General features: G+C 39.5%; 1 protein-coding gene and 1 pseudogene across 4 annotated transcripts in view; one reads left to right on the top strand and one right to left on the bottom strand.

The window, feature by feature from the left end:
- The window catches only part of INTS14 (integrator complex subunit 14), a 31,134-nt gene that overhangs the window by 2,681 nt on the left and 5,906 nt on the right, over positions 1–22,547 (top strand). For 3 of the 4 annotated variants that reach the window (XM_027570793.1, XM_027570794.1, XM_027570795.1), the window contains 8 exons: positions 1,670–1,953; positions 3,488–3,595; positions 7,229–7,384; positions 8,167–8,285; positions 8,734–8,876; positions 11,089–11,181; positions 11,681–11,825; positions 13,148–13,281. In XM_027570793.1, the coding sequence (XP_027426594.1) occupies positions 1,732–1,953; positions 3,488–3,595; positions 7,229–7,384; positions 8,167–8,285; positions 8,734–8,876; positions 11,089–11,181; positions 11,681–11,825; positions 13,148–13,281 (1,120 nt within the window). In that variant the 5' untranslated portion in view covers positions 1,670–1,731. The remainder of the gene's footprint in view (positions 1–1,669; positions 1,954–3,487; positions 3,596–7,228; positions 7,385–8,166; positions 8,286–8,733; positions 8,877–11,088; positions 11,182–11,680; positions 11,826–13,147; positions 13,282–22,547) is intronic. The other variant, XM_027570797.1, reaches the window with a different exon arrangement.
- LOC113909521 lies at positions 17,942–18,239 on the bottom strand (annotated as a pseudogene).

The raw sequence follows: 22,547 nt of genomic DNA, 5'->3' as shown, positions 1-22,547 counted from the left end.
GTGTTTAGAGTGGTGATGCCAGGCCATCATAAGAGTAGATTATGTTTTGCATGGTGTTTAATGAGGCAGAAAAGAGGGATACACATTTTAATTTTGTCTATCAAAATGGCTAAACATTTTAGAATTTTAAAGAGTCTGGAAAAGTAATTTATATCCCTCATTTAATCTTTATTGATGTTAGATACATGAGGCATTACTGTATTTGAAATGTATCTCAGGCCACTATGTGGTAAAAAGGCTTTTCCTACTTTACTTGAGTCCCTGACCTCGGTTTATAACCTTGCTTCCATGAACCATTATATTCTTAGTTCCCAGCAGCCTATTTACAAATGGAATTTTAGAATATCATACATTTGCAGTTGGATACTTCACTGAAACACGCAGTCTGGCCACTGTTAGGTGTTTTTGAAGTAAGTTCCAAAGAAGAAATTAGCAGGCATTTAATTTCTAACCAGTTTTGTCCATCCAGAGTCTTTCCTAATTGTATATATACAATATGAGTTTTATGAAGGTGTAATTAGTGTATACGTACAATCCTATGACCTCCTTTTCTTGGTTACTGGCACTTTATTTCTCATATTTACATACGTGTCTTTTATTTATAGCTATATGAGATTTCATTATGTCAGTAGACTAGTTTGCTTAACAGTAGCAGCAAGCTGTGTCCCCATGAGCAGGTCTGTGTATCTGAACTTTTTTCTTTATTTTTAAGAACAGAAATGTTTTCTTCATGCTAATTCTCAATCCGTAATTTTAAAGAACTGTTTTCTCCATTCTGCATATTGACTTTTTAAAAAGGATTTTATTTATTTATCTATCTATCTATCTATTTATTTATTTATTTATTTAGAGCCTGAGCTGGGGGAGGGACAGAGGGAGAGGGAGAGGATCTCAAGCCGACTCTGGGCTAAGCATGGAGCCCGATGCGGGGCAAGATCCCAGGATCGTGAGACCATGACCTGAGCCAAAACCAAGTCAGACGCTTAACCAACTGAGCCACCCAGGCGCCCCTCTGCATATTGACTTTTATACACAATTTGTTGAGATAATGGCAACATACTCTTTAATTTTGTTCTTTTCCCTCACAATTAAAGCATTGTTGCCCAATTTACGTACAGTATTACCGAGGCTAACAGTAGTTTACTGCTTTTTTCATGCATAATGATTTCCAGCTTTGTCTAATTTGGATCATGATTCTACTAGCCCTTTCATTTTTACATTTTACATTCATTTTAATAATAAAGGGCTCCAAGCAACAAGATGATTAAATAAACACAAACTACTGCTGTATTAAGAGAGTGATGATGCCCAAAAATAATGGGTTGCTTGTCGAAAAGCACCACCATATGACAGCTAGAAATGTCCATTCATAAATTGTTGGAGAGGTGATGTAGGAATGTTTGTTATATTAAGTTGTATAAACTTTGAAATTATGAAAGTCAAGAGCTACCTGAATTTAATATATTTTTTAATAGAAATATGTGGTCCTTGGAGCACATGGGTCCTTGCTTGCTTCCCTCCTGAATTCTCTGCAGTTTTGCCTTTACCTCAACTTAAATGAGGTTTGCCTTCCCTCATTTCTGCAGTTTGGTTAAAATTGGGGTGGGGAAAAAAACCTTTTTTCTCTCTGTAACATGTAAGAAGACCTAATCATATTTATTTTCTACAGCATTTCTCTGTTCCTAGCTGTCTTTTTGCGCTCTGATTGGGAACATTGGGATCATTTTCATCATGCCAACAGTGGTGGTAATGGACGTATCCCTTTCCATGACCCGGCCTGTGTCGATCGAGGGTTCTGAGGAATATCAGCGTAAGCACCTAGCAGCCCATGGTTTGACGATGCTGTTTGAGCACATGGCCACAAATTACAAGCTTGAATTTACAGCCCTGGTGGTTTTTTCATCACTCTGGGAGCTGATGGTTCCCTTCACAAGAGATTACAACACCCTTCAGGTACAAAAAGGAATGAGTTATTGTATGTATGGGGCCCAGATTTTTAGGAAGGAAAACAGGGTTATATCGCACTGAATATTTGGAACTTGGACTTTTTTTTTTTTTTTAAGATTTATCCATTTATTTGGGGGAGGGAGGAGGAGCAGAGGGAGAAAGAAACTCAAAGCAGACTTCTTGCTGAGCACTGAGCCCAGTGATCTCATGACCCTGAGATCACGACCTGAGCCAAAACCAAGAGTCAGATGGTCAACCGACTGTGCCATCCCAGCGCCCAGTAGAACTTGAACTTATTTAATGTTAAGTCTGTGGGTATAATATCTGAGTATGGCTATAAAACAGAGTTTCACAACCAGCAGGCCTTATGCCTTTGGTAGAGCTATGAGTTCAAGCTCTGAGCTATTACTTTATTGGCTTTTCTCAGTTTTCTGGAATTTTCTGTGGAAAGGAGAGCATGTCAGGATGTAGTTCCCTATTCCCTAAAATTCAAGGTCTTTAAGTTCAATACTTTATTCTTTTCTATTTTCTTATAAAACTTAAGGAGATGAAAAATAGCCCTTCCTTATCAAAACCTTCATTCTAGAGTAATTCAAAATTATATTTCCTCTCCAATAAATAGCCTTTGACTGAATTACAGATGCCAAGAAATTATAATTTTTAAACCTCAGTTGATAGGTATTAGTTCAAAAGGTGTTATCTGTGATATGCCAGAGAATTTACTTCCTGACAACATCTCTAAATCAATATTTCCAGCCCTACCTCATAATAGTAAGTATGGAATTAAAACAGTTTAATAGGTTAGAGATCCAGGATCAGTGTAGTTTGATTTTTTAAATGTACATAATAAAATTTTGTTAAATAATTTCTTTTACTGTCTCACCTTTTTTTTCTGCTACAAGCTTTTTTAAAAAATTGCACTGGATTTCTTGTAAATGAACAGTAAAGTAGGGATTTTAGATGTTCAGCAGTTCTGAAATTTAGAGAATTGCTCTCTGAGTCATTCAGAGTAGTGGTTAAGACCAGGTGTCCTGGAGTCCGATTGACTGGGCTTAAATCTAGACTCTGATACCCCTAGGCATGCGACCTGGGGAAGTTACCTCATCATTCTGTACCTTTGTTTCCTTGTTTTAAAAATAGTTTAATAATCTATACCTTACAGAGTGTTTAGATAACTAAATGCATGTTAAGTGCCTAGGTTGGTGTTTAGAATATAGTTAGTACTCAGTAATTTTTGTCATTTTTTTTTTGGATGTGTTCAAAAGTTCTTCATTCTAGTTACTTCCTTCAGGGTTCCCTTACAAAGCTAGGAACTTGGTGGACCATTCATTCTCACTTGATAAGAGAATGGAGTAAAGAAACACTCTTAATTGTCCTTTGTGGTTGAGGAAGCTGGTTTTACCATTTTTCTTTGAGAAAATATGCTTTTGGGCTCTCAGAAACACAATGTCCCCTGTGTAACATTCATGCTTTGATCAGTTTATGTTGTTTTCTAATAATAGTAAAAAATAATGAGCAGTTTTATCTTTTATTCAATCAGGAAGCACTAAGTAATATGGATGATTATGATAAAACCTGCTTGGAATCTGCATTAGTTGGTGTTTGCAATATTGTTCAGCAAGAATGGGGTGGTGCGATTCCTTGCCAGGTAACGATCAATTCCTTTTCATTGCCCTAAGTTAAAACCATTAACCACTGAGGTGATTTGATTTTCTTTAGGCTCTGACACAGCATGCATTGTAATTTCTATAAACTACATTATACATTATTGGTATCTTCTTAAAAGAAGGCACTAAGTCAACACTAATATGCTCAGAAAACAGCACAGTTATGCCTTAAGGAAAGCATTCTCCTAGCAAATTGGCTTATTGCAAACTAATATTGTTTGTATAAAACACGAAGGGCTCACAGTAGAATTTTAGAACACTCCCTAGAAGGGGTAATTATAATTTTGAGTCATAGAATTATAGACATCAGTATATGATAGTCTGTCTTTATTATCTCCGTGTAGCATTTATTTAGCAAACATGTAACCATCTCAGCTGAGTTTTCTAAAAAGTGATGAGTATGAATGTCATATATTCTGTTGCCCTTTACTTTGGGTCCACAATAGGTCCACATTAGCAAATCAGAACAGAGTATTAGAATAAAAAGAGAATTGGAAGTTTACTATAAGCAGGCATACCTCAGAGATATTGTAGGTTCGGTTCAGACTATCAGAATAAAGCTAACATTGCATAAAGTGAGTCAGTTGAAGTTTTTGGTTTCCTAGTACATATAAAATTGTTTATACTGTAGTCTAGTAAGCGTATGATAGCATTATGTCTAAAAGAAAATGCCTTAAATAAATAATACTTGATTGCTAAAATGCTAACCAACATCTGAACTTTGAGCAAGTCATAATCACTGGTTACAGAGCCCCATAACAAAAGATAATAATAATGAAAAAGTTCGAAATACTGCAAGAATTACCCCAATGTGACACAGAGACACAAAGTGAGCAAATACCGTTAGAAAGATAGCACCGATAAACTTGCTCAGGGCAGGGCTGCCATAGATCTTCAGTTTTTAAAAACTGCAATATCTGTGAATATATTGCAACAAAGCACAAAAGCAAATATGCTTGTGCTTTGAGAAGTGGTAGTACATTTTAAAGGAGAAAACAGAAAAATCGCTAAGGAAAATTAGAGTAATCTACAACAGGAGTCAGCAAGCTTTTTCTGTATTTTAGGTTTTGCAGATGTTTGTAACAACTTCTCCATTCCACTGTCATAGCATGAAAGCAGCCATAGATAATAAGTAAATAAATGACATGGCTGTGTTTCAATAAAACTTTATTCACAGAAACAGGCAGTGGGCCACAGTGTATGATTTTTTTTTTGTTACATGGTCCAACACAGGTTCTTCAGTAGTGCCAGTGGCATCACTGGTATTTATTTTTTAACTAAAAATAAGATTGTGGCTGCCTGGGGGTGAGGGAAGGGCAGGGAATTGACTCAAATAAAGCACAAGGGAAACGGACAGGACTGGTCTTCATCTTGATTGTAGAAGTGGTTGCTCACTGAATGTAGTTGTTGGAACTCCTAGAACCGTATACCAATAAGGATGAATTTTATCGCATGTAAATTATATCTCAGTAAACCCAACTTTCAAGTTTGTTTTTTTCTGACTGCAAAACCACCTGTTTTACAGAGTATGAACTCATGGGTTAATGAAGACCCTGAGCTGCTACTAAAAGGTGAAATCATTTTAATAAATGCCATAAATGCCTTTTGATCACTTTCTTTTCAGAAATAAAAATGTTTGGCACCTTCATAAACATTATTCATTTGGTAAATCTGTGCATACAGAAGATTTAATGTCCTAAGAATATATTGAATAAATGAAATTTTGTTGTCAGTATCTTCTGAACTGGAAGCTAGCGGGTAGCAGTTTCCTTTGCTGCTGCTTCAGTCATTTCAGAGAAGAAATTCAGAAAATATGTAACAAGCAAGATCTTGTGCACCACACAGCCTTCTGCCTTTTAATATTTTTTCTTCCTTTACAAAAGGAAGAATCTGAATTTGAGATGTCCTATACCCTGAGGGCCCGGGGCTGGGCCTGGATCCACTTAGGTTTGCTTGATGAGTTTTGGAGTGAACCAGGTCCAAAACACTGTACTAAAGGTAGAAGTTATTAGTGATTGTTTTTATAATCGGTTACTATCAAATAGGTTTGTTTTAATGTGGAATTTTGTTAATCAAGGTTTCAGACAGCTGGACTATGTCTTCATTATCTGAGTAATGTCTGTCTCATTTTGACATTACATAAATATTTCATCACACAGCATCTGAAAAAAGTAGAGGCAGAAGTAAATCATTATATAGCAGTTGTTCGTGTAAGAGGAAATTGCCTTATATAGTCAATTGACTATCTTCCCCAAAAATGACATCTCTCCAGGGGACTGCCGTTGAGCATTCTTGGGCTTTAGAAATAACTGCCAATCTTGGTACTTCACGTGGTGCTGTCACCTAACACTGCCTTATGGCCTGTTATTATCAAGAGACAAGACTAGGGTAGGAAGAGCAAAAATACTACTACTCTGGAATGCTTGGAATATCCGCCACCCCATAGGATCCCTAAGGCAATGAGGAAGAAAAATAATTTGTAACCACCATCCATTGTTGGTATATTTTGAAGGCTTTTTCAGATTACAGGTTGATTAAGAATGTGTTTTAAAGGTCTTTTTTTTTTAAGATTTTTTTTTTATTTGAGAGAGAGAGAGACAAGAGATAGTGACAGCACGAGCAGGGAGGAGAGGCAGAAGCAGGCTCCTTGCTGATCAAGGAGCCCAACGTGGGGCTTGATCCAAGGACCCTGGGACTATGACCCAAGCCAAAGGCACTTAACCAACAGAGCCACCCAGGCGCCCCTAAAGGTCTTATACATGTTTGGTTAAATGGCTTTTATAAATACGTTTTTTAGAGTGGGGGAGGGACAGAGGAAGAAAGAGAATCTTAAGCAGCCTTCATGCCCAGCATGGAGCCAGACACAGGGCTCAGTTTCACAACCCTGAGATCATGACCTGAGCTGAAATCAAGAGTCAGATACTTAACTGACTGAGCCACCCAGGCACCCCATGAATACATTTTTAAAGCAGTTGTCATTTTAATTGACCAGGGATAGAGTTTGTCGTCTTTGAAAATAGTGTTAAAGACTATTTTTGGACTTCTGTGCTGATACTTCTAGGGTCACATGTAAAATAGATCCACATGTCATTCTTGACATCCAGTGCCTTAGGTGCCAACTCTACCTAAAAGAGTCAGGGTTCTAGTTTTAATACAATTAAGTAAGAATTGGTTACGATTTTAAGTGTTCATAGGTAGGTACTATTTTTTAGGTTTAATTAGATAAAATACAGAAAAGTGCATAGATCTTAAGTACATAGTTCACTGAGTTTTGACAGACGCATACACCTATGTAACCCACTACTCCAGTTAAGATCTAGCACATTTCCATTACCCAGCAGTTTTCTCACCTTCCCCTTTCTAGACTGTATCCCCTACACCCCACAGCTCTGGTCTGATTTATCTTAGCTGCATTGTACCTGTTCTAGAACTTCATATAAATAGAATCGTGCAGTGTGTCATCTTTGACTTGACATGTTTTTGAGATTTATCCACCTTTTTGCTTGTCTCCCTGCAGAGGTGGGTTTTTCAGTGTAAATGCCATTAGGGAGAAATGAGACCACTTTAAATAAATATGTGATTTCATGTACAAATCTCTCACTCTGTGCAAACAGGTTGTTCTGGTGACAGATGGCTGTCTTGGCATTGGTAGAGGGTCACTGCGGCATTCCCTAGCTACTCACAGTCAACGAAGCGAGAGCAACAGGTTTCCGCTCCCTTTTCCTTTCCCATCTAAGTTATACATCATGTGCATGGCAAATTTGGAGGAGGTAATACTGAGTTCTTTTTAGTTTGATTAGATACATTTTAGGACTTTATTTTTAGTATATTCCATTAGTGTGATATTGTATATACTATAACATTGAACTCCATCGGTTTCAGCTGAGGCTAATCACTAAATTTGGAAGGACTCTAGATCTCAAATGCTCTTTGAAGATTCAGAGTGTTACCCATCTCTGGAAACCTAGCTGGCTGGAGTTATTATCCATCCTGCTTCCCACAAAGACTTTTCAGATGCATAAGAGTTAAAATGTTCTTTTTGGTGTTAGGCATTTACCTCATTTAGGAATTCTTATGTCCATTGCACCAGAAATATGGACAGAGATGTGCTTGAACTTTTTTGGTAAAGTAACACTATTCTGATGTATGTTTTATTAAACTCTACTTCCTGGTTTTCCCGTTTATTTGGGAAAGTTACTTAACCTTTCTTCACCTCAGGTTTTCTATCTGTGAAATGTAGATAATGATGGTTCTCAGCTAAAAGATGTTAGAAACACTTTGGTGGGAAGATAGTGTGTAAATACCAACTGTGGTCACCTCTGAGAATCTTTGCAAAACTAATTCTGAGTAAAATAGCTCTACTGGTATCATTTTATATAGCATTCCTCTTGGTAACCTTGAATCAAAATTGTTATAGTTATTTTCCCCTCAGGTTGTTAAAAAAAAATCATCTCTGTTATTTATTGCCTGTGTTACTGTGATGGGTGTGACCTTGGTGTGCTGATAATAATCTGGGTGCCACTTTAAAAGGGTCTTCTGTTTCGCTTTGTAGCTTCAGAGCACTGACTCCTTGGATTGCCTTGAACGTCTCATAGATTTAAACAATGGTGAAGGGCAGATTTTTACTATTGATGGCCCCCTGTGCTTGAAAAACGTACAGTCTATGTTTGGGTGAGTATAGACTTAGAGCTTTTTTGCCTTCTTACAATCTGTTATTATAATTTGATACTCAGCTATAAGACCTATTTCAGTATTTCTAATTGTTGTCATTTCATTTTCCCCGAGTTGCACAATTTTCAGGTAAAATGATTGGTAGTAGTGATTTCTAAAAGTTTATTCCCTTTTAAATTAAGCATGACTAAATCAATAATGCCTATAGATATTGACTTCCTTAAAATGACTCAGCAGTTTCAAAAGATTAACTTGCTTTTGGGCTTTTCAGAATTGAAATTTCCTCACCAAAAATGTCAGATTTTGTTCTGTTTCACAAATGATCAGATCATAGTTTTAGAGTTGACTTGAAGGGAAAATAAATTTAGCATCTTGAAGAAATTACTTGAAGAAAATGATACATATCATATAAATACTCTTCTTATAACAATTAATCATCATGTTCTAGAAAACTGATAGATCTGGCATATACACCTTTCCATGCTGTTCTCAAGTGCGGCCACCTAACCGCTGATGTGCAGGTCTTCCCCAGACCAGAGCCCTTTGTTGTAGATGAGGAAATCGATCCCATCCCTAAAGTCATCAATACAGGTAATGGGTTTTTTAACTTTCTTCTTAATTCTTTTGTTATCTTTACCTTCTTGTAACTTCTGGCTTTTTCACTATCCAGGAGGGTTGAAAAGAAATGTAAATTCTGATACTAGGGTGCTGTTGTCATCACCAGTATATACATTTTGGATGGGAGGAGGAATTGCCAAAAGGGTGGCAGGCTTGTGGTCTTTCATAGTGTACTCACCATGATGCATGAGTTAATCTCCAATCTAGATAACTATAGCCACAAATTACTAGAGTTGGAAATCATGACCAGATTCACTAGCCATGAAATCCCTGAGCTAATTCTTTAAATAGAGATTGATTAGCATGATAATTAAGATCATCTGTGAAGAGCTAGCTTCAAGACTTGGCTGTGTGATTCTCCCTGTGTGATCCTGGACAAGTCCCTTCCTCTCATTCTGATTGGCTAGGTGAGTGGAATCTCTAGATGAGTCATGGTCTCTCTAAGGTCTCCGCTCTGATATACCATACCCCTCTAGCGCTGCTGCTTATATTTTGACTAAAAGAAAGAGACGTGCTACTGCTTTTCCCTGGTTCGTGCTGGAGGTGTTGTGCTTAGCTGAGATCGGCAAAGTGAGTCAGAAGTCACAAGGAAGAGTGGAGAGGAGAGTTGTCTCCGGTTGGTGGGTGGACCCCTTGAGTGGTGGGCACACATTCAGCCGTCACTGTTTCGGTCACCGTTGCATCTTCAGGGCCTAGCACAGCGTCTGATGCCTAGTAGGTGTTTACTAGGTAAATGTCTAGTCAACCAATGATTAGAATTCAGTGCACGGTAAATGTTCATTTCACTCACAGGTGTACAGATTTGTAAGAGTCTGAGAGTGTAGGGCTGTGCAAAGGCATTTTTTGTGCCTTTAGACCCTGGCTGTCTGGAAGTCAGACACCCATCTCTTTCATGGTAACTGCTGCAATGTGTTAAGCTGTGCCAAATGTTTTGTTGCCTTCAGACCAACTAGATTCTACTTCCCATTCTTTCTTGATGAGTAACTTTGAATAGGTCTTTTCTTTTCCATGTAAACTTTTAGTCCAAGATCTTTGTCATAGCTTATACTTAAACCACTTTGAAATGCAGGCCTTTTGTTACTCAAATGAAAAATACATAACTGCTTATGCTGACTCATTTGTTATTCAGCTAAAGAAGGTAATGGCAGTAAATCTCCAGAGAAGCAGATTTCATGACGTGTTAGAAGTACAGTGTACTCACCATGACCCTGATATTTTTAAAAATCACTTTGAGAGGGGCACCTGGGTGGTTCAGTCGGTTAAGCAACTGCCTTTGGATTAGGTCATGATCCCAGGGTCCTGGGATCAAGCCCCACAGGCTCCCTGTTCAGCAGGGAGCCTGCTTCTCACTCTCCCTCAGCCTGCCGCTCCCCTGCTTGTACTCTCTCTGTCAAATGAATAAATAAAATCTTTTTTAAAAAATGATTTTGAGAGTGCTCGCTTCGGCAGCACATATACTAAAAAATGATTTTGAGAATATGAGGATGTCTGTGCCTGGAAGAAAGACTGAAAAGCAATTCAATAAAATATTAATAGATGTTTCTTTTGATGGTGAATAATGAGTGACTTTATTTTTCTTCTTTACAACATTTAGCATTTTCCCAGTTTTTATATAATCAGAAAATAAACTTTTAAAAAGTACTTTGGGATAAAACTTTTATTTTTTACCTATTAGGTTTCCAACAAGTACTCTGGGTCTTTAATGCAGCTTCTATAAAGCAGAGAAATCATTGTCATATTTAGACTGCTACCTTGGGCTTATAGAGAATGTATTTCTTTCTCATGGGAATATTTTGCTTTATGGGTCCAAGGACGGCTGTTCCCCCTGCAAGGATGGAGTGGTGGAAGTGCTTGACTCTGACGCCCCCTGCTGACCTGAACATCCCTGACTAAACAGTGGGATTGGATCTTTTAAGCTTTTGCCTTGGCTGGGGACCTAGCCTCATAAAAATAAAGTCTAACTGATTTGTTTTATTATAACTTAAATCATTAAATGAAAGGCAGTTATTCTTGTTTCCTGAGCTGTTTAAAATGCAAATTATGACTCATCCAGAGAAACTTCTAATAACCGTCCTTGTCACATCTGAATTGCTCACCTAAACACTGTATTTGTGAAACTTAGTTCATAGAAAATAATGTACTTCCCTATCCATTAATTAATTCTGTGTTGATTCATTCTTTTCAGATTTGGAAATAGTGGGATTTATTGATATAGCTGATATTTCAAGTCCCCCGGTTCTGTCCAGACATCTGGTCCTACCAATAGCACTTAACAAAGGTGAGTTCTCGTCCTATTCCAGTGATACAGATGAAGCATCTTATGAGCTGAAGTTTTTCTTAAATGTATATAGTTGATAGTAGGATAGCACATTTTGCAGAATTAGGGGAAAGGAATAGTTACTGGATTTGATTTTTTAAAAATGGAATGTTGCCTAATACACTAGAAGACCATTTCTGCTATTATAATTTCGCCGCCATAGAAGAAACCCTTTAGCTGTCAATCCCTAGCTTCCCATCTCCCTCAGCCCCAGGTGGCCACTAAATGTCCTTTCTGTTTCTATAGGTTTGCCTCTTCTGGATGTTTCATATAAATGAAACTCATATAAAATGTGAAAACTGATTTTTATATGGACATAGGAAAACCAGAATAGGAGTTTTTCTTACTTATTATAATATTCCTTTATAACGGAATACTCTCCTTCCAAGGCTAGAAACAAAAAGGAGTATAATTGTGGTTTGGGATTTTTGTAGCTAATCTTAGTCTGATCTGTTCACAGAAGGTGATGAGGTGGGTACTGGCATAACTGATGACAACGAAGATGAAAATTCAGCCAATCAAATTGCAGGCAAAATACCCAACTTTTGTGTCCTGCTCCACGGCAGCCTAAAAGTGGAAGGAATGGTGGCAATAGTTCAGTTAGGGTAAGGAACTTTGTGTACCTTTTGTTGAATGAGGGAGAATCAGTTTACAAAGTGAAGTGTTTCCCAGACTTTTCCTTATCGCCTTTTTCCTCCCCCTACCATACCCTTCCCACCTGCCGTCACCTAAACTGCTCTTTAAATCATCCCCTAGAATAAGTACAGAGTGAACCTTTTAATCATATTGCTCTTATATTATATCCTTTCTGTTTTCCTCTTTTCTGTCTATCTAGGAAATCGATTCAGTTATAACAGTTCTGCTACTTGCTGTGGGATCTTATGCAGTATTCACAGGCTCCTCAGCTATGAGATGAGGAGCTGGAACTAAATGAGAAAGGACACCAAGAACACTGAACATTTTACCATGTGTCAGGCACTCCTCTAGTCATTTTACATTTATTAATTCATGTAATCCCTCACAACAACACAATACAGGGGGTACCAGTGTTATCCCTGTTGTATGGACGAGAAATTGAGGCTTAGGGAGGTCAAGGAACTCGCTCAGGGTCACACAGCTCATAAACGAAAGAGCCAGGGTTCTTACCCTTGCATTCTGACTCCGGAGCCCGTGTGCATTACCACTGTGCTGTAACCCTTCCCTGTGGGGAACACCTTTCTAGCTTTTACATTTGCTACAGTCTTGAAATTTGCAAAACCATCTGCTTCCCTTTCTATGATACCTGTTGTTAGGAAAGAAGAGGTGACTGATCATCTTCTGGCCATCACCTGGGGTTGACTGGTATAGAAGATGAAGAGGTTAGGAGTACTCAGATGAAGCTCCATTTCTACTTGAGTTAAAATTACCTGGTCCAAAAAGAAGAATGCAATTCTTATTAGGTATTAGTTTGCTGTATTTCTTGGTACCCAAGCTACTTGTACTGGCTGTGAATATGAGAATCCTCTAGGGCCCTTTGAGAAGCAGGAACAGAGCTGGGCGATGGCTTTGTGCCCTTTGTTAGAAATGCTGCTCTGTGTCGGTGCTGCTGTGAATGAGTCAGGGAGGCAGCTGAAACCTGGATTGCAACCCTTAACTCCTCCCGACCTCTGTAGCTCTTTGCTGCCCTTGTGATTTATTTTCTTTTTTTAAGATTGCTTTTGATTTCCATTTCTATCTAATTGAATAATAATACACTTATCAGAGGAATGGCAATATTGGGGGGCAGCAGTGTGCGTTTCCAGTTTTAGGATTTGGCTTCAGTAAAAATGCACCTGACTTCAAAGCTGAAGCCCATGTCTCTCAAGAGAAAAACACTGGCTAGACTTATTTAACTTTACCCAGTCCCAGGCTTGACGTTCTTCTGATCTTCCATCTTCTCTCCATCTAGTCCTGAATGGCATGGAATGCTCTACTCCCAAGCTGACAGCAAGAAGAAGTCAAACCTCATGATGTCTCTCTTTGAGCCTGGTCCAGAACCTCTCCCATGGCTAGGGAAAATGGCACAGTTGGGTCCTATTTCAGGTATAACCCAGATCAGATTTTACTTATCTTGACTTTGTTTTCTCTCTGTTATTCTGAACGGCTCTAACTACAGTCAGAGAGCTGTGTGATCTCCCTTATGGGTGTGCTGTGGTCTCTAATGCTGGGTATGTGCATGGAGAACCCCAGTGTCTGAACTTTTAACTTTACATCAAGTAACTGACATTTAGGTCGCTTTAAGTAAATGTAAATGCTCTGACTGCTTAGAGTGAAAAGCTACTGTCCATAAACATTTTTTTCTTCAGTGCACTATTTCCAACTCCACTCACCCCAGTCATTTCTAGATGATTTAATCCCCTTCCTTCTTGAAACTGTTTTCCCTTAGCTTTCCTTTTTTTTTTTTTTAAAGATTTTATTTATTTATTCATGAAAGACAGAGAGAGAGAGAGAGAGAGAGAGAGAGAGGCAGAGGGAGAAGCAGGCTCCCAAGGAGCAGGGAGCCCGACACGGGACTCGATCCCAGGACCCTGGGATCACGACCTGAGCCGAAGGCAGACGCTTAACCATCTGAGCCACTCAGGAGCCCCTTCCCTTAGCTTTCCTAACATTGCATTCTTCTGATATTAACTTTTTCCTTTGGCAGCTTTGCTTTTTCTTGTCATTTTGTCTTGTCTTCCTCTTGCCTCATGATTTTCAAGATGTTATTCTTTGCCTTTTTCTCTTGGATTATTATTCTCTCTTGATTATTTCATCAGCCATTATAGCTTCAGACTCCCCCAGATGTATAAGTCTGATCCTACTTGATCTCTCCCTGGAACTCGCATGTCGTATTTCTGGTTCCCAGTTAGATCTGTCCACCTGGATATTCTGCCATAGTACCAATCAGCTCAGCATGTTTGTTACAGAAACCATCGTCTCTTAACCCTTCCTTTTTCTGATTTTCCCACTCCTTCTGATTGAGGCCTAAGTACTCCTAGGTACTCAGGCTCCAACTGTAGAGTCATCCTGGGCTCATTTGGGCCCATTTCAATTTCAGGAACATCTACCAAGCTAACTTTTAGTGGATAAAAGTTAGCAGGAGTTGCTCAAAGTCTGGTGGAAAGTGGAATAATAAACACAGACTGGTACAAGATCAGAGTTGGCCTGGATGATCAGCTCTGCCTAGAGGACTCAGGAAAATCTTCATAGAGGAGGGACACCCTTACTGGGGTTTGAAGAAGAAGATTTGCTGAGCTAATGAAGGAAGAAGGGGCATTCTGGACAAATGGATCACCTATAGAAAAGCAAAGCTAGAACACAAAGTATGAGAGTAGGGGTGGGAGGGCCAGATGGTAGGTTATTGGCAGTGGCTGGAATAGGGCAGGCCTGATTTGAAATGTGAAGAGCTGAGACTATTCTGCAGATACTGGGAAGCCACTGAAGGGGATGCATATGAGAACAGTAGAGATACCAGTTAGGAGACTTTGTATTCTGGGTACTAGGGCCCCCTGGAATTGTGTAGTATGGCTGAAATTCAAGTGAGAGCTAATAAATTTGCAGTTAGATAATTCTGGGGTTGCCTGGGTGGCTCAGTCAGTAAAGCATCTGACTCAGTTTCGGCTCAGGTCATGATCTCAGGGTTGTGAGATCAAGCCCTGCATTGGGCTCTGTGCTCATTGTGGACTCTGCTTGAGTCCCTCTCCCTCTTCCTCTGCTCCTCCCCTGCTCGTGTGCATGTGCACTGTTTCTTTCTCAAATAAGTAAACAAATAAAATCTTTAAAATAAAAAAAAGAAAAAGAAAGAGATAGATAAATTCTGTACAGTGTGGATTTGGAAAGTTAGAAGTCTCCTGTGACAGTCCTGGAGATGTAAGGATGAGAGCCAGAACAGGGGCAGTGGCTGGGAATAGGGAGGATGGAGATCCATGCAAAAGATATTCAGGAGGCAGAATCAACAGTGTTTGGATATGAGAAAGGAAATGGAGGTGTTGAGAATGACCAGGTTTCTGATTTGGGCTGCAGGGTTGAAGGTGATACTGTTGATTGGAACAGAGAACAGAGGAGGAAGAGTAGATTTGGAAAGACATCTTTTGTGCATGTTGAGTTTATGCCTGTGAGATTTAGGTGGAAGTGGCTAGAGACAATTCCTGTAAGAGTTCCCCAAAGAGGGCAGAGTTGTATATATAATTTTTAGTTATAAGCATACCACTGATAGGGAAAATGGTGAGAATGAGGGCAATTGCTTAGGGCAGTGGTTCAAACATTTGAGTTTTTGTGTATAAAACAAAAAAAAACCCAGAAGAACTTGTTTAGAAATTGTTTCCTGGGCCCCACTCAAAGAGATTCTGATTTAGTAGGTCTGGATTGCAGTCCAGAACTTGCAGGTTTACTATTATCCAAATGATTACAATCCAGGTGATCCATAACCACACGTTAAGAAGCCCTAGCCTCAGGAAAGTATGTAATTAAGGCAAAAAGAGAGCCAAGGACCAAACCCCCTAGAAAAGACTAGCTATGGGGACAGTGGAGAGGGCACTAATAAAGGAAAAGTAGAAGAAATGATGTCACAGAAACCAAGAGAATAGAGACTCAAGAAGAAAGTACAGTGTCTCATACACATGTACCATACGTGGCCTGCATACCCTGTCTTACACACATGTGCATGCATGTCAGGCCTGAAGGATGCCTCTGCCACTGAAGCTTAGAAAAGAGTTTTGACTGAATATAGACCCTAGAAGCTAGGCGGTAAGCTTTTTCAGTAAAGGGCCAGATAGTAAATATTTTAGACTTTGCAGGCCATATGATCTCTGTCGTAACTGCTAAACTCTGCCATTGTAGCCCAATACATAAATGAATGGGAGTGACATATTCCAATAAAATATTCTTTATGGACACCAGAATTTGAATTTCATATAATTTTCACGTGTCATGAAATATTCTTTTGATTTTTCCCCCAACTATTTAAAAAATATAAAAACTGGGGCACTTGGGTGGCTCAGTTGGTTGAGCGGCTGCCTTCGGCTCAGGTCATGATCCCAGGGTCCTGGCATCGAGCCCCACATCTGGCTCCCTGCTCGGCGGGGAGCCTGCTTCTCTCTCTGCCTCTGCCTGCCTCTCTGCCTACTTGTGCTCTCTCTCTCTATCTCTCTGTCAAATAAATGAAATCTTTAAAAAAAAATAAAAACTATAAAAACCATTTTTAACTGAAAAACAGGCAGCAGGCCAGCTCTTGAGCTAAGATGCAGGGGCTGGGGTTTTAAAGTTCACACAGGAAAAGAGATATGACTTTGGTTCCAAATAAAACAAAGAACTGAAACCTCTGAGTAAAGCTAGGAATGTAGAAGGTCTATCCCCTCTGTGAGAGGATGACAAGAAAAATTCTACCCATTGTTTCTACCTGCTTTTCCAGATTAATAAAAAAAAAAAAATGGAAGTCTCCTATGAGAAATTGAAGCCCAATTTCTGCACCATGCAGACTGACACTACCCATTCTGAAGTGGGGCTCTCCAAAACCAAATAACGCACCAAAAACTGTTTCTGAAGCAATGAAACCCAGGGTACATCCTCCAGAGTTAATATAATGTCAACCCAGGGCAAAAGGACTTCTGCCAAAAAGAACATCCCCACTGAAGATGAGTTCCTGATTTGAAGAAGAGTCTTTAAATTACGCAAGGATTTCATCTCCTTTGAAGGGAGGCCAACAGGAGGATTAGCACCTTGAGAACTTAATCTGAAAGAGACTGCAGAATGAGTGTTGTAAATGACTCAAGAGTTTTAGGAAAGAATAGAAACCAAGAGGAAAGAAAAGGACACTATGAATCAAGAGTCATTTGATCTCTACAGGAGATTTTTTGGTAGCTTTGTAAGAGTAGCTTCAGTCCATAGTTAGCCAGGAGGCTAGTGGAGGAATGAGTTAGAGATGAAATGAACGTGAAAAGTTTGCCACAAGAGGAAAGAAGTAAGGCAGTAATTAGAAAGCACAGGGCAGAGGAAGCTGTGTGTGTGTGTGTTAGGATGGGGAGATTCCTCACCTCCTAGTCTCCCTCGGTAGCATTCCTAAATTCATTCAGCGTTTTCATTCATTTGCACTGCTCTTGCCTTGTTCTGTTTTTTTTGTTTTGTTTTTTTACCTTTCGTTTAGATCAGAGGTCAGCTAACCAATGCCTGCTGGCCAAACTAGCCCACTGCTTATTTTGTAAAAAAAGTTTTACTATAAAGTTTCATTACACAGTCAAACTCATTCATTTATGTGATCTATGTGTTATGTAGGGCTGCTTTCATTCTTCAGTGGCAGAGTTGGGTAGTTACAATAGAACATATAACCCACAGACTCTAAAATATTTACGGTCTGGCCCTTTGCAGGAAAAGTTTGTCGACCCCTGACCTACACTGTTGTTAACATTTTTCCCACAGATACCTATCCATAATCTAAGATGTAGCATTCAAATACCTTTCTATTCTAGCTTCCAATCTAGCAGTGCTTGCTTTGTTACACATATTCTTCATTCAGATTGAACTGCTTTTTACCCTGCCCCTTATTCATTTTTTCCTCCCTCAGGGTCTGTTCTTTTTTTCAAATTAAGATAATAAAGCTAACATTTTATTGAACTTTGTACGAAACACTGTGCTAGACATGACGAAATGTATAATCTCATTTGATTCTCAGGACAGGCTTGTGAGGTTAGGATTAAAAAGGCTTTATTACATATAGAGGGGAGGGGGGTCAGTCCTTCTTGACTTTCACTTTCCTCATGGCCATCAGGACGTTGCTCAGCTCTTCTCTCCCTTTTGGCACAGATGTGTGTCCCCACCCTTTTCTTGATGAACTCGAGGGCATGCTTGTCCTTGGAGACTTGGAGCAGCTCCATGGCACACTGTTTGTATGGGGCTTGAGTCATGTCCCAAACGAACTTGGAGTACTTGGTGAGGTGCCCACAGTACCAGCTCTGCCTGGCCTTGCTGATACTTGTCATCTTGTCGCCCTTGTAGAGGCCCATAGCCATAGGGTGACGCAGAGTCATGGCTGCTGCTCAGCTGGGGTTTTTCTTCTTTTTTTAATTGAAGTGTAATTAGCATACAGTGTTTGTTTCAGGTGTACAATATAATGATTGAACAATTCTGTGCATGACTCAGTGCTCATCGTGGTAACTGTACTCATAATCCCCTTTATCTGTTTCACCCATCCCGTGTACACCTCTCATCTAGCAACCACTAGTTTGTTTGTGTATAAGAGTCTGGTTTCTTTTGTTTGTCTCTTTTATTTGTTTTGTGTCTGAAATTACACATATGAGTGAAATCATGTGGTATTTGTCTTTCTCTGACTTACCTCACTTAGCATTATACCGGCTAGATCCGTCCACATTGTTACAAATGGCAAGGTCTCATTTTTTTTAAAAAGAATAATATTCTGAATAATATTCCAGTGCGTGCATGTATGTGCGTTCATGTATCTATCTATCTATCTGTATATCCAGCACATCTTCTTTATCCATCTATCTATAGATGGACACTTAGGTTACTTTCATGTCTTGGCTATTTTAAGTAATATTGCAGTAAACATAGGGGTGCATATATCTTTTCAAATTAGTGTTTTCATTTTCTTTGGGTAAATACCCAGTACTGGAATTAATGAATCATGGTAATTCTATTTTTAATTTTTTGAGGAACCTCCATACTGGTTTCCACAGTGCCTGCACTAATTTGTATTCCCGCGAGCATTGCCCAAGGGTTTCTTTTTCTCCACATCCTGACCAACACTTGTTATTTTTTGTGTTTTTGTTTGTTTTTAAAGATTTATTTATTTATTAGAGAGAGAGTGTATGCGTGGGGGTAGGGGCAGAGGGAGAGAATCTTTCAAGCAGACTCCTCTCTGAGCAGGGAACCTGACACGGCTCAGTACCATGACCCATGAGATCATGTCCTGAGCCGAAACCAAGAGTCAGATGCTTAACTGAGCCATCCAGGCGCCCCTATTTTTTGTGTTTTTTATTTTGGTCATTCTGATGGTATCTCATTATGGTTTGATTTGCATTTCCCTGATGAACACTGATGTTGAGCATTTTTTCATGTGTCGGCCATTTGTATTTCTTCTATGGAAAAATATCTATTCAGGTCCTCTGCCTGTTTTTTAATTGTATTGTTTGTTTTTCTGGTATTGAATTGTGTAAGTTCTTGATATATTTTGGATATTAACCCCTTATCGGATATAATCAGTTACAAATATTTTCTTCCATTCAGTAAGTTGCCTTTTTGTTGTGTTGATGGTTTTCTTTGCTGCACAAAAAGCTTTTTATTTTGGTGTACTCCCAGTAGCTTTATTTTGCTTTCGTTTCCCTTGCCTGAGGAGACGTACCTAGAAAAATGTTTCCACGGCTGATGTCAAAGAACTTTTTATTTATTAATTTATTTATTTGTCAAAGCAAGGCATGCCAAACAGTACGGTTGTTTATACCTATCTCTCCTACTTCTCATTCTGTTCCTAGAAACAACCACTTAAAACTTCTAATTGTGGGAGGAGGTTTTTTTTGGTGTTTACATTTCTAAATATTAGAAGTATGTAACTATTTCTTGGCTTTTTTTTTTCATTTTAAATGTCATTTTGACTTTTTAAAGTTGACTGCTTAGCTCTCTTACCACCACCACCCCCACCCACCCAAGAAGTGCATTTTTCCCTTCCTCTATGCTTCCAATGTGGTTATAGTGTTCTTTTTGGATAAAGCAGTATTCTGTCCTTGTTAGATGATGTGAATGGTAGTTATGACTAAGCCATGTGGTACACCGAGTTACACTTTATTTTGAAACTCTTTGTTCCCTGCACAGTTTTGTTTTTTTTTGAAGATATTTTCTTTTTTCTAGCAGGCAAGATAAATGTGCAATTGACCCTTGAATAATGTGGGGGTTGGGACTTTTAACTGCCCCAAAACTTAACTAGTCCGAGCCTACTGTTGACCAGAAGCCTTACTAATAACATAAACAGTTGATGAACACATATTTTGTACGTTATATGTATTATATACTGCTTTTTTACCATAAAGAAAGCTAGAGAAAAGAAACTTATTTTAGGGTGCCTGGGTGGCTCAGATGGTTAAGCGTCTGCCGTAGGCTCAGGTCATGATCCCAGGGTCCTGGGATCGAGTCCCGCATCGGGCTCCCTGCTTCTCCCTCTGCTTCTCTCTCTCTCTCTCTCTCTCTCTCTCTCTCTCTCTCTCTCTCTCTCTCCCTCCCTCCCTCCCCCTCCCTCTCTCCCTCTCCCCCTCCCCCCATCTCTCATGAATAAATAAATCTTTAAAAAAAAAAAAGAAACTGTTATTTTAAAAACCCTAAGGAAGAGAAAATACATTTAGAGTACTTGTAATTATAGGGAAAATCCTGTGTGTAAGTGGACCTGTACACTTCACACCCATGTTGTTCAGAGGTCGGCTGTCTTCTAACTTCCTTTAAAAGGCAGGCTTTGTTGGAAAGACACTGAGGTTTCTCGGAGGCTCTGGGAAAGAGCTGGGCAGGCAGGCTGTGGGGGCGGCCAGCAGCAGATGAGGGCAGCCAGCCCTCCCTCTGGGCTCTCTCACGGCCTTTCCCTCTACTTGCTTTACTTAACTTCGCTTTTCTTTGCTCTTTTCTGTGTACTTACTGCTAATTCCTAAGTAGAATACATTGTTCAGGTATTTTTGTCAGTGTTCTTTTTTTTTCCCTTAGAGTCCTTTCACTTCCTCTTACTTCAGAAGTGAATGGTTTGTTCTCTGTGCCTTCTGGGTAGCTGTCAGCCTTCCCTTCCCATCTCTCCTGTGGCTCCCCTATTTCCTGACTCCTCCTGAGAAAGGGGTACATGAGAAGTAGATGTTTGAAATCTTGCGTATTTGGAAATGTCTGTGTTTCACCCCTTACACTCAATTGATGGTTCCTTTGGATATTGAGTGCCGGTTGGGGATCACTTTACCTTAGAGTTTTGATGCATAGCTCTGTTTTTCTTTTCTGGCTTCATGTGTTGCTACTGAGAGTCTAGTGCAATGCCGTCAGGGCTTTGACCCTGATCTCTATTTCCTCTGCACTCCCAGAGGCGCTTCTTTGTGTCACTCGTATTCTGGATTTTCAGAATGATGTACTTAGTTGTTGGTCTCTTCATTCATTGTGCTGGGCATTCAGTGGGCCCTTCCATCTGGCAATTCATGTTCTTCAGTCCTGGGAACGTGAATCATGTGTTTGATTTCCCTCTGTATTCTCTGTTCTTCCTTTCTAGAACATCTGTTTATGATTTTTATATAATTTTCTTATCTTCCACCCATTTTTCTATTTTTTTTCTTTTCTAATTTCTCTAAGGTATCTTTGGCTTTATCTTGCAACTGCTTTTTTAATTTCTGCTACCATATTTCTTATGTCTGTCTCCTGTTTTTTCATAGATGCAGTATTTTTTTGTCTGTCAAACCAGTTACCACATAGAGGCTTCAAACAATTAGAGACAGTACAAGATAGACTGTGGTTAGATGTTGCAATGTTTGGTACTGATACTGAGTGCTGTAGTAGAAAAGGGTCTAGAGAAAGTACTGTATGCCAGGAACACTTGGTACAACTTCATGGAGAAGGTGGGATAAAATCTGGACCTGGAATATAAGTGAGTTTGGGTGTGTGAGGAATGGCAAGGTTGAGTGGTAGAAAAAGTGTTGCTTTTGCAAGCAGGCCAAGCTGAGTGACTGTGAAGCCTGTGAGGGTCCAAACTCTCTGAGCCTCAGTTCCCTCATCTTTCATGGGACCAATAATATATACACCCCTAGGGTTGCTGTAAGGAAAGAAGGTGTATATGTAAAGTGTTTGGAACTTAATAAATTCTCTTTATTCTGTAAGTTCCTTGAGTCCAGAAAAAAATCTTCTCCAGCCACACTTCCTAGCGGAGTGCTTGCTACATCATGGGGGCTTAGTATAGCTAATGAGTGAGCAAGTGAGTAAGGGAATAAATGGATGAGGGAAGGGGAGCACTCCAGTCAAGGGCACTAACAGAAATAGTGGCAGGGAAGTTAGAAATAAACGTGCTTCATGGAAAAAGACTCCTGGGATCTTGGCCTGGCTAAAAGGGCTTATATATGTGCAAGTATTTGCGGAAATACGTCAGGAAACCTGGACCGATACTTCTTGGAGGTGCTGGGAGGTGGGGGGCACTGACATGTAGTGTGGGGCAAGTATAAAATATTTAAATTAATGACCAAATTGGTGTTAGAGAGCTTCTGTCTCAGAGAAACTGGGTTCATTCCAGTTGCCATTATGAACATTTGGGCAAGGGATGTAAGCTCCCTGAACTTGGTGGGGAAATGATCCTGACTCTCTCGACCCCAGAAGGTGAT

The sequence above is a fragment of the Zalophus californianus genome, chromosome 6 (genome assembly GCF_009762305.2).
Source record: "Zalophus californianus isolate mZalCal1 chromosome 6, mZalCal1.pri.v2, whole genome shotgun sequence".
Taxonomy (NCBI): domain Eukaryota; kingdom Metazoa; phylum Chordata; class Mammalia; order Carnivora; family Otariidae; genus Zalophus; species Zalophus californianus.
Note: the sequence above shows the minus strand (reverse complement) of the source record. Positions and strands in the feature narration are given on the sequence as shown.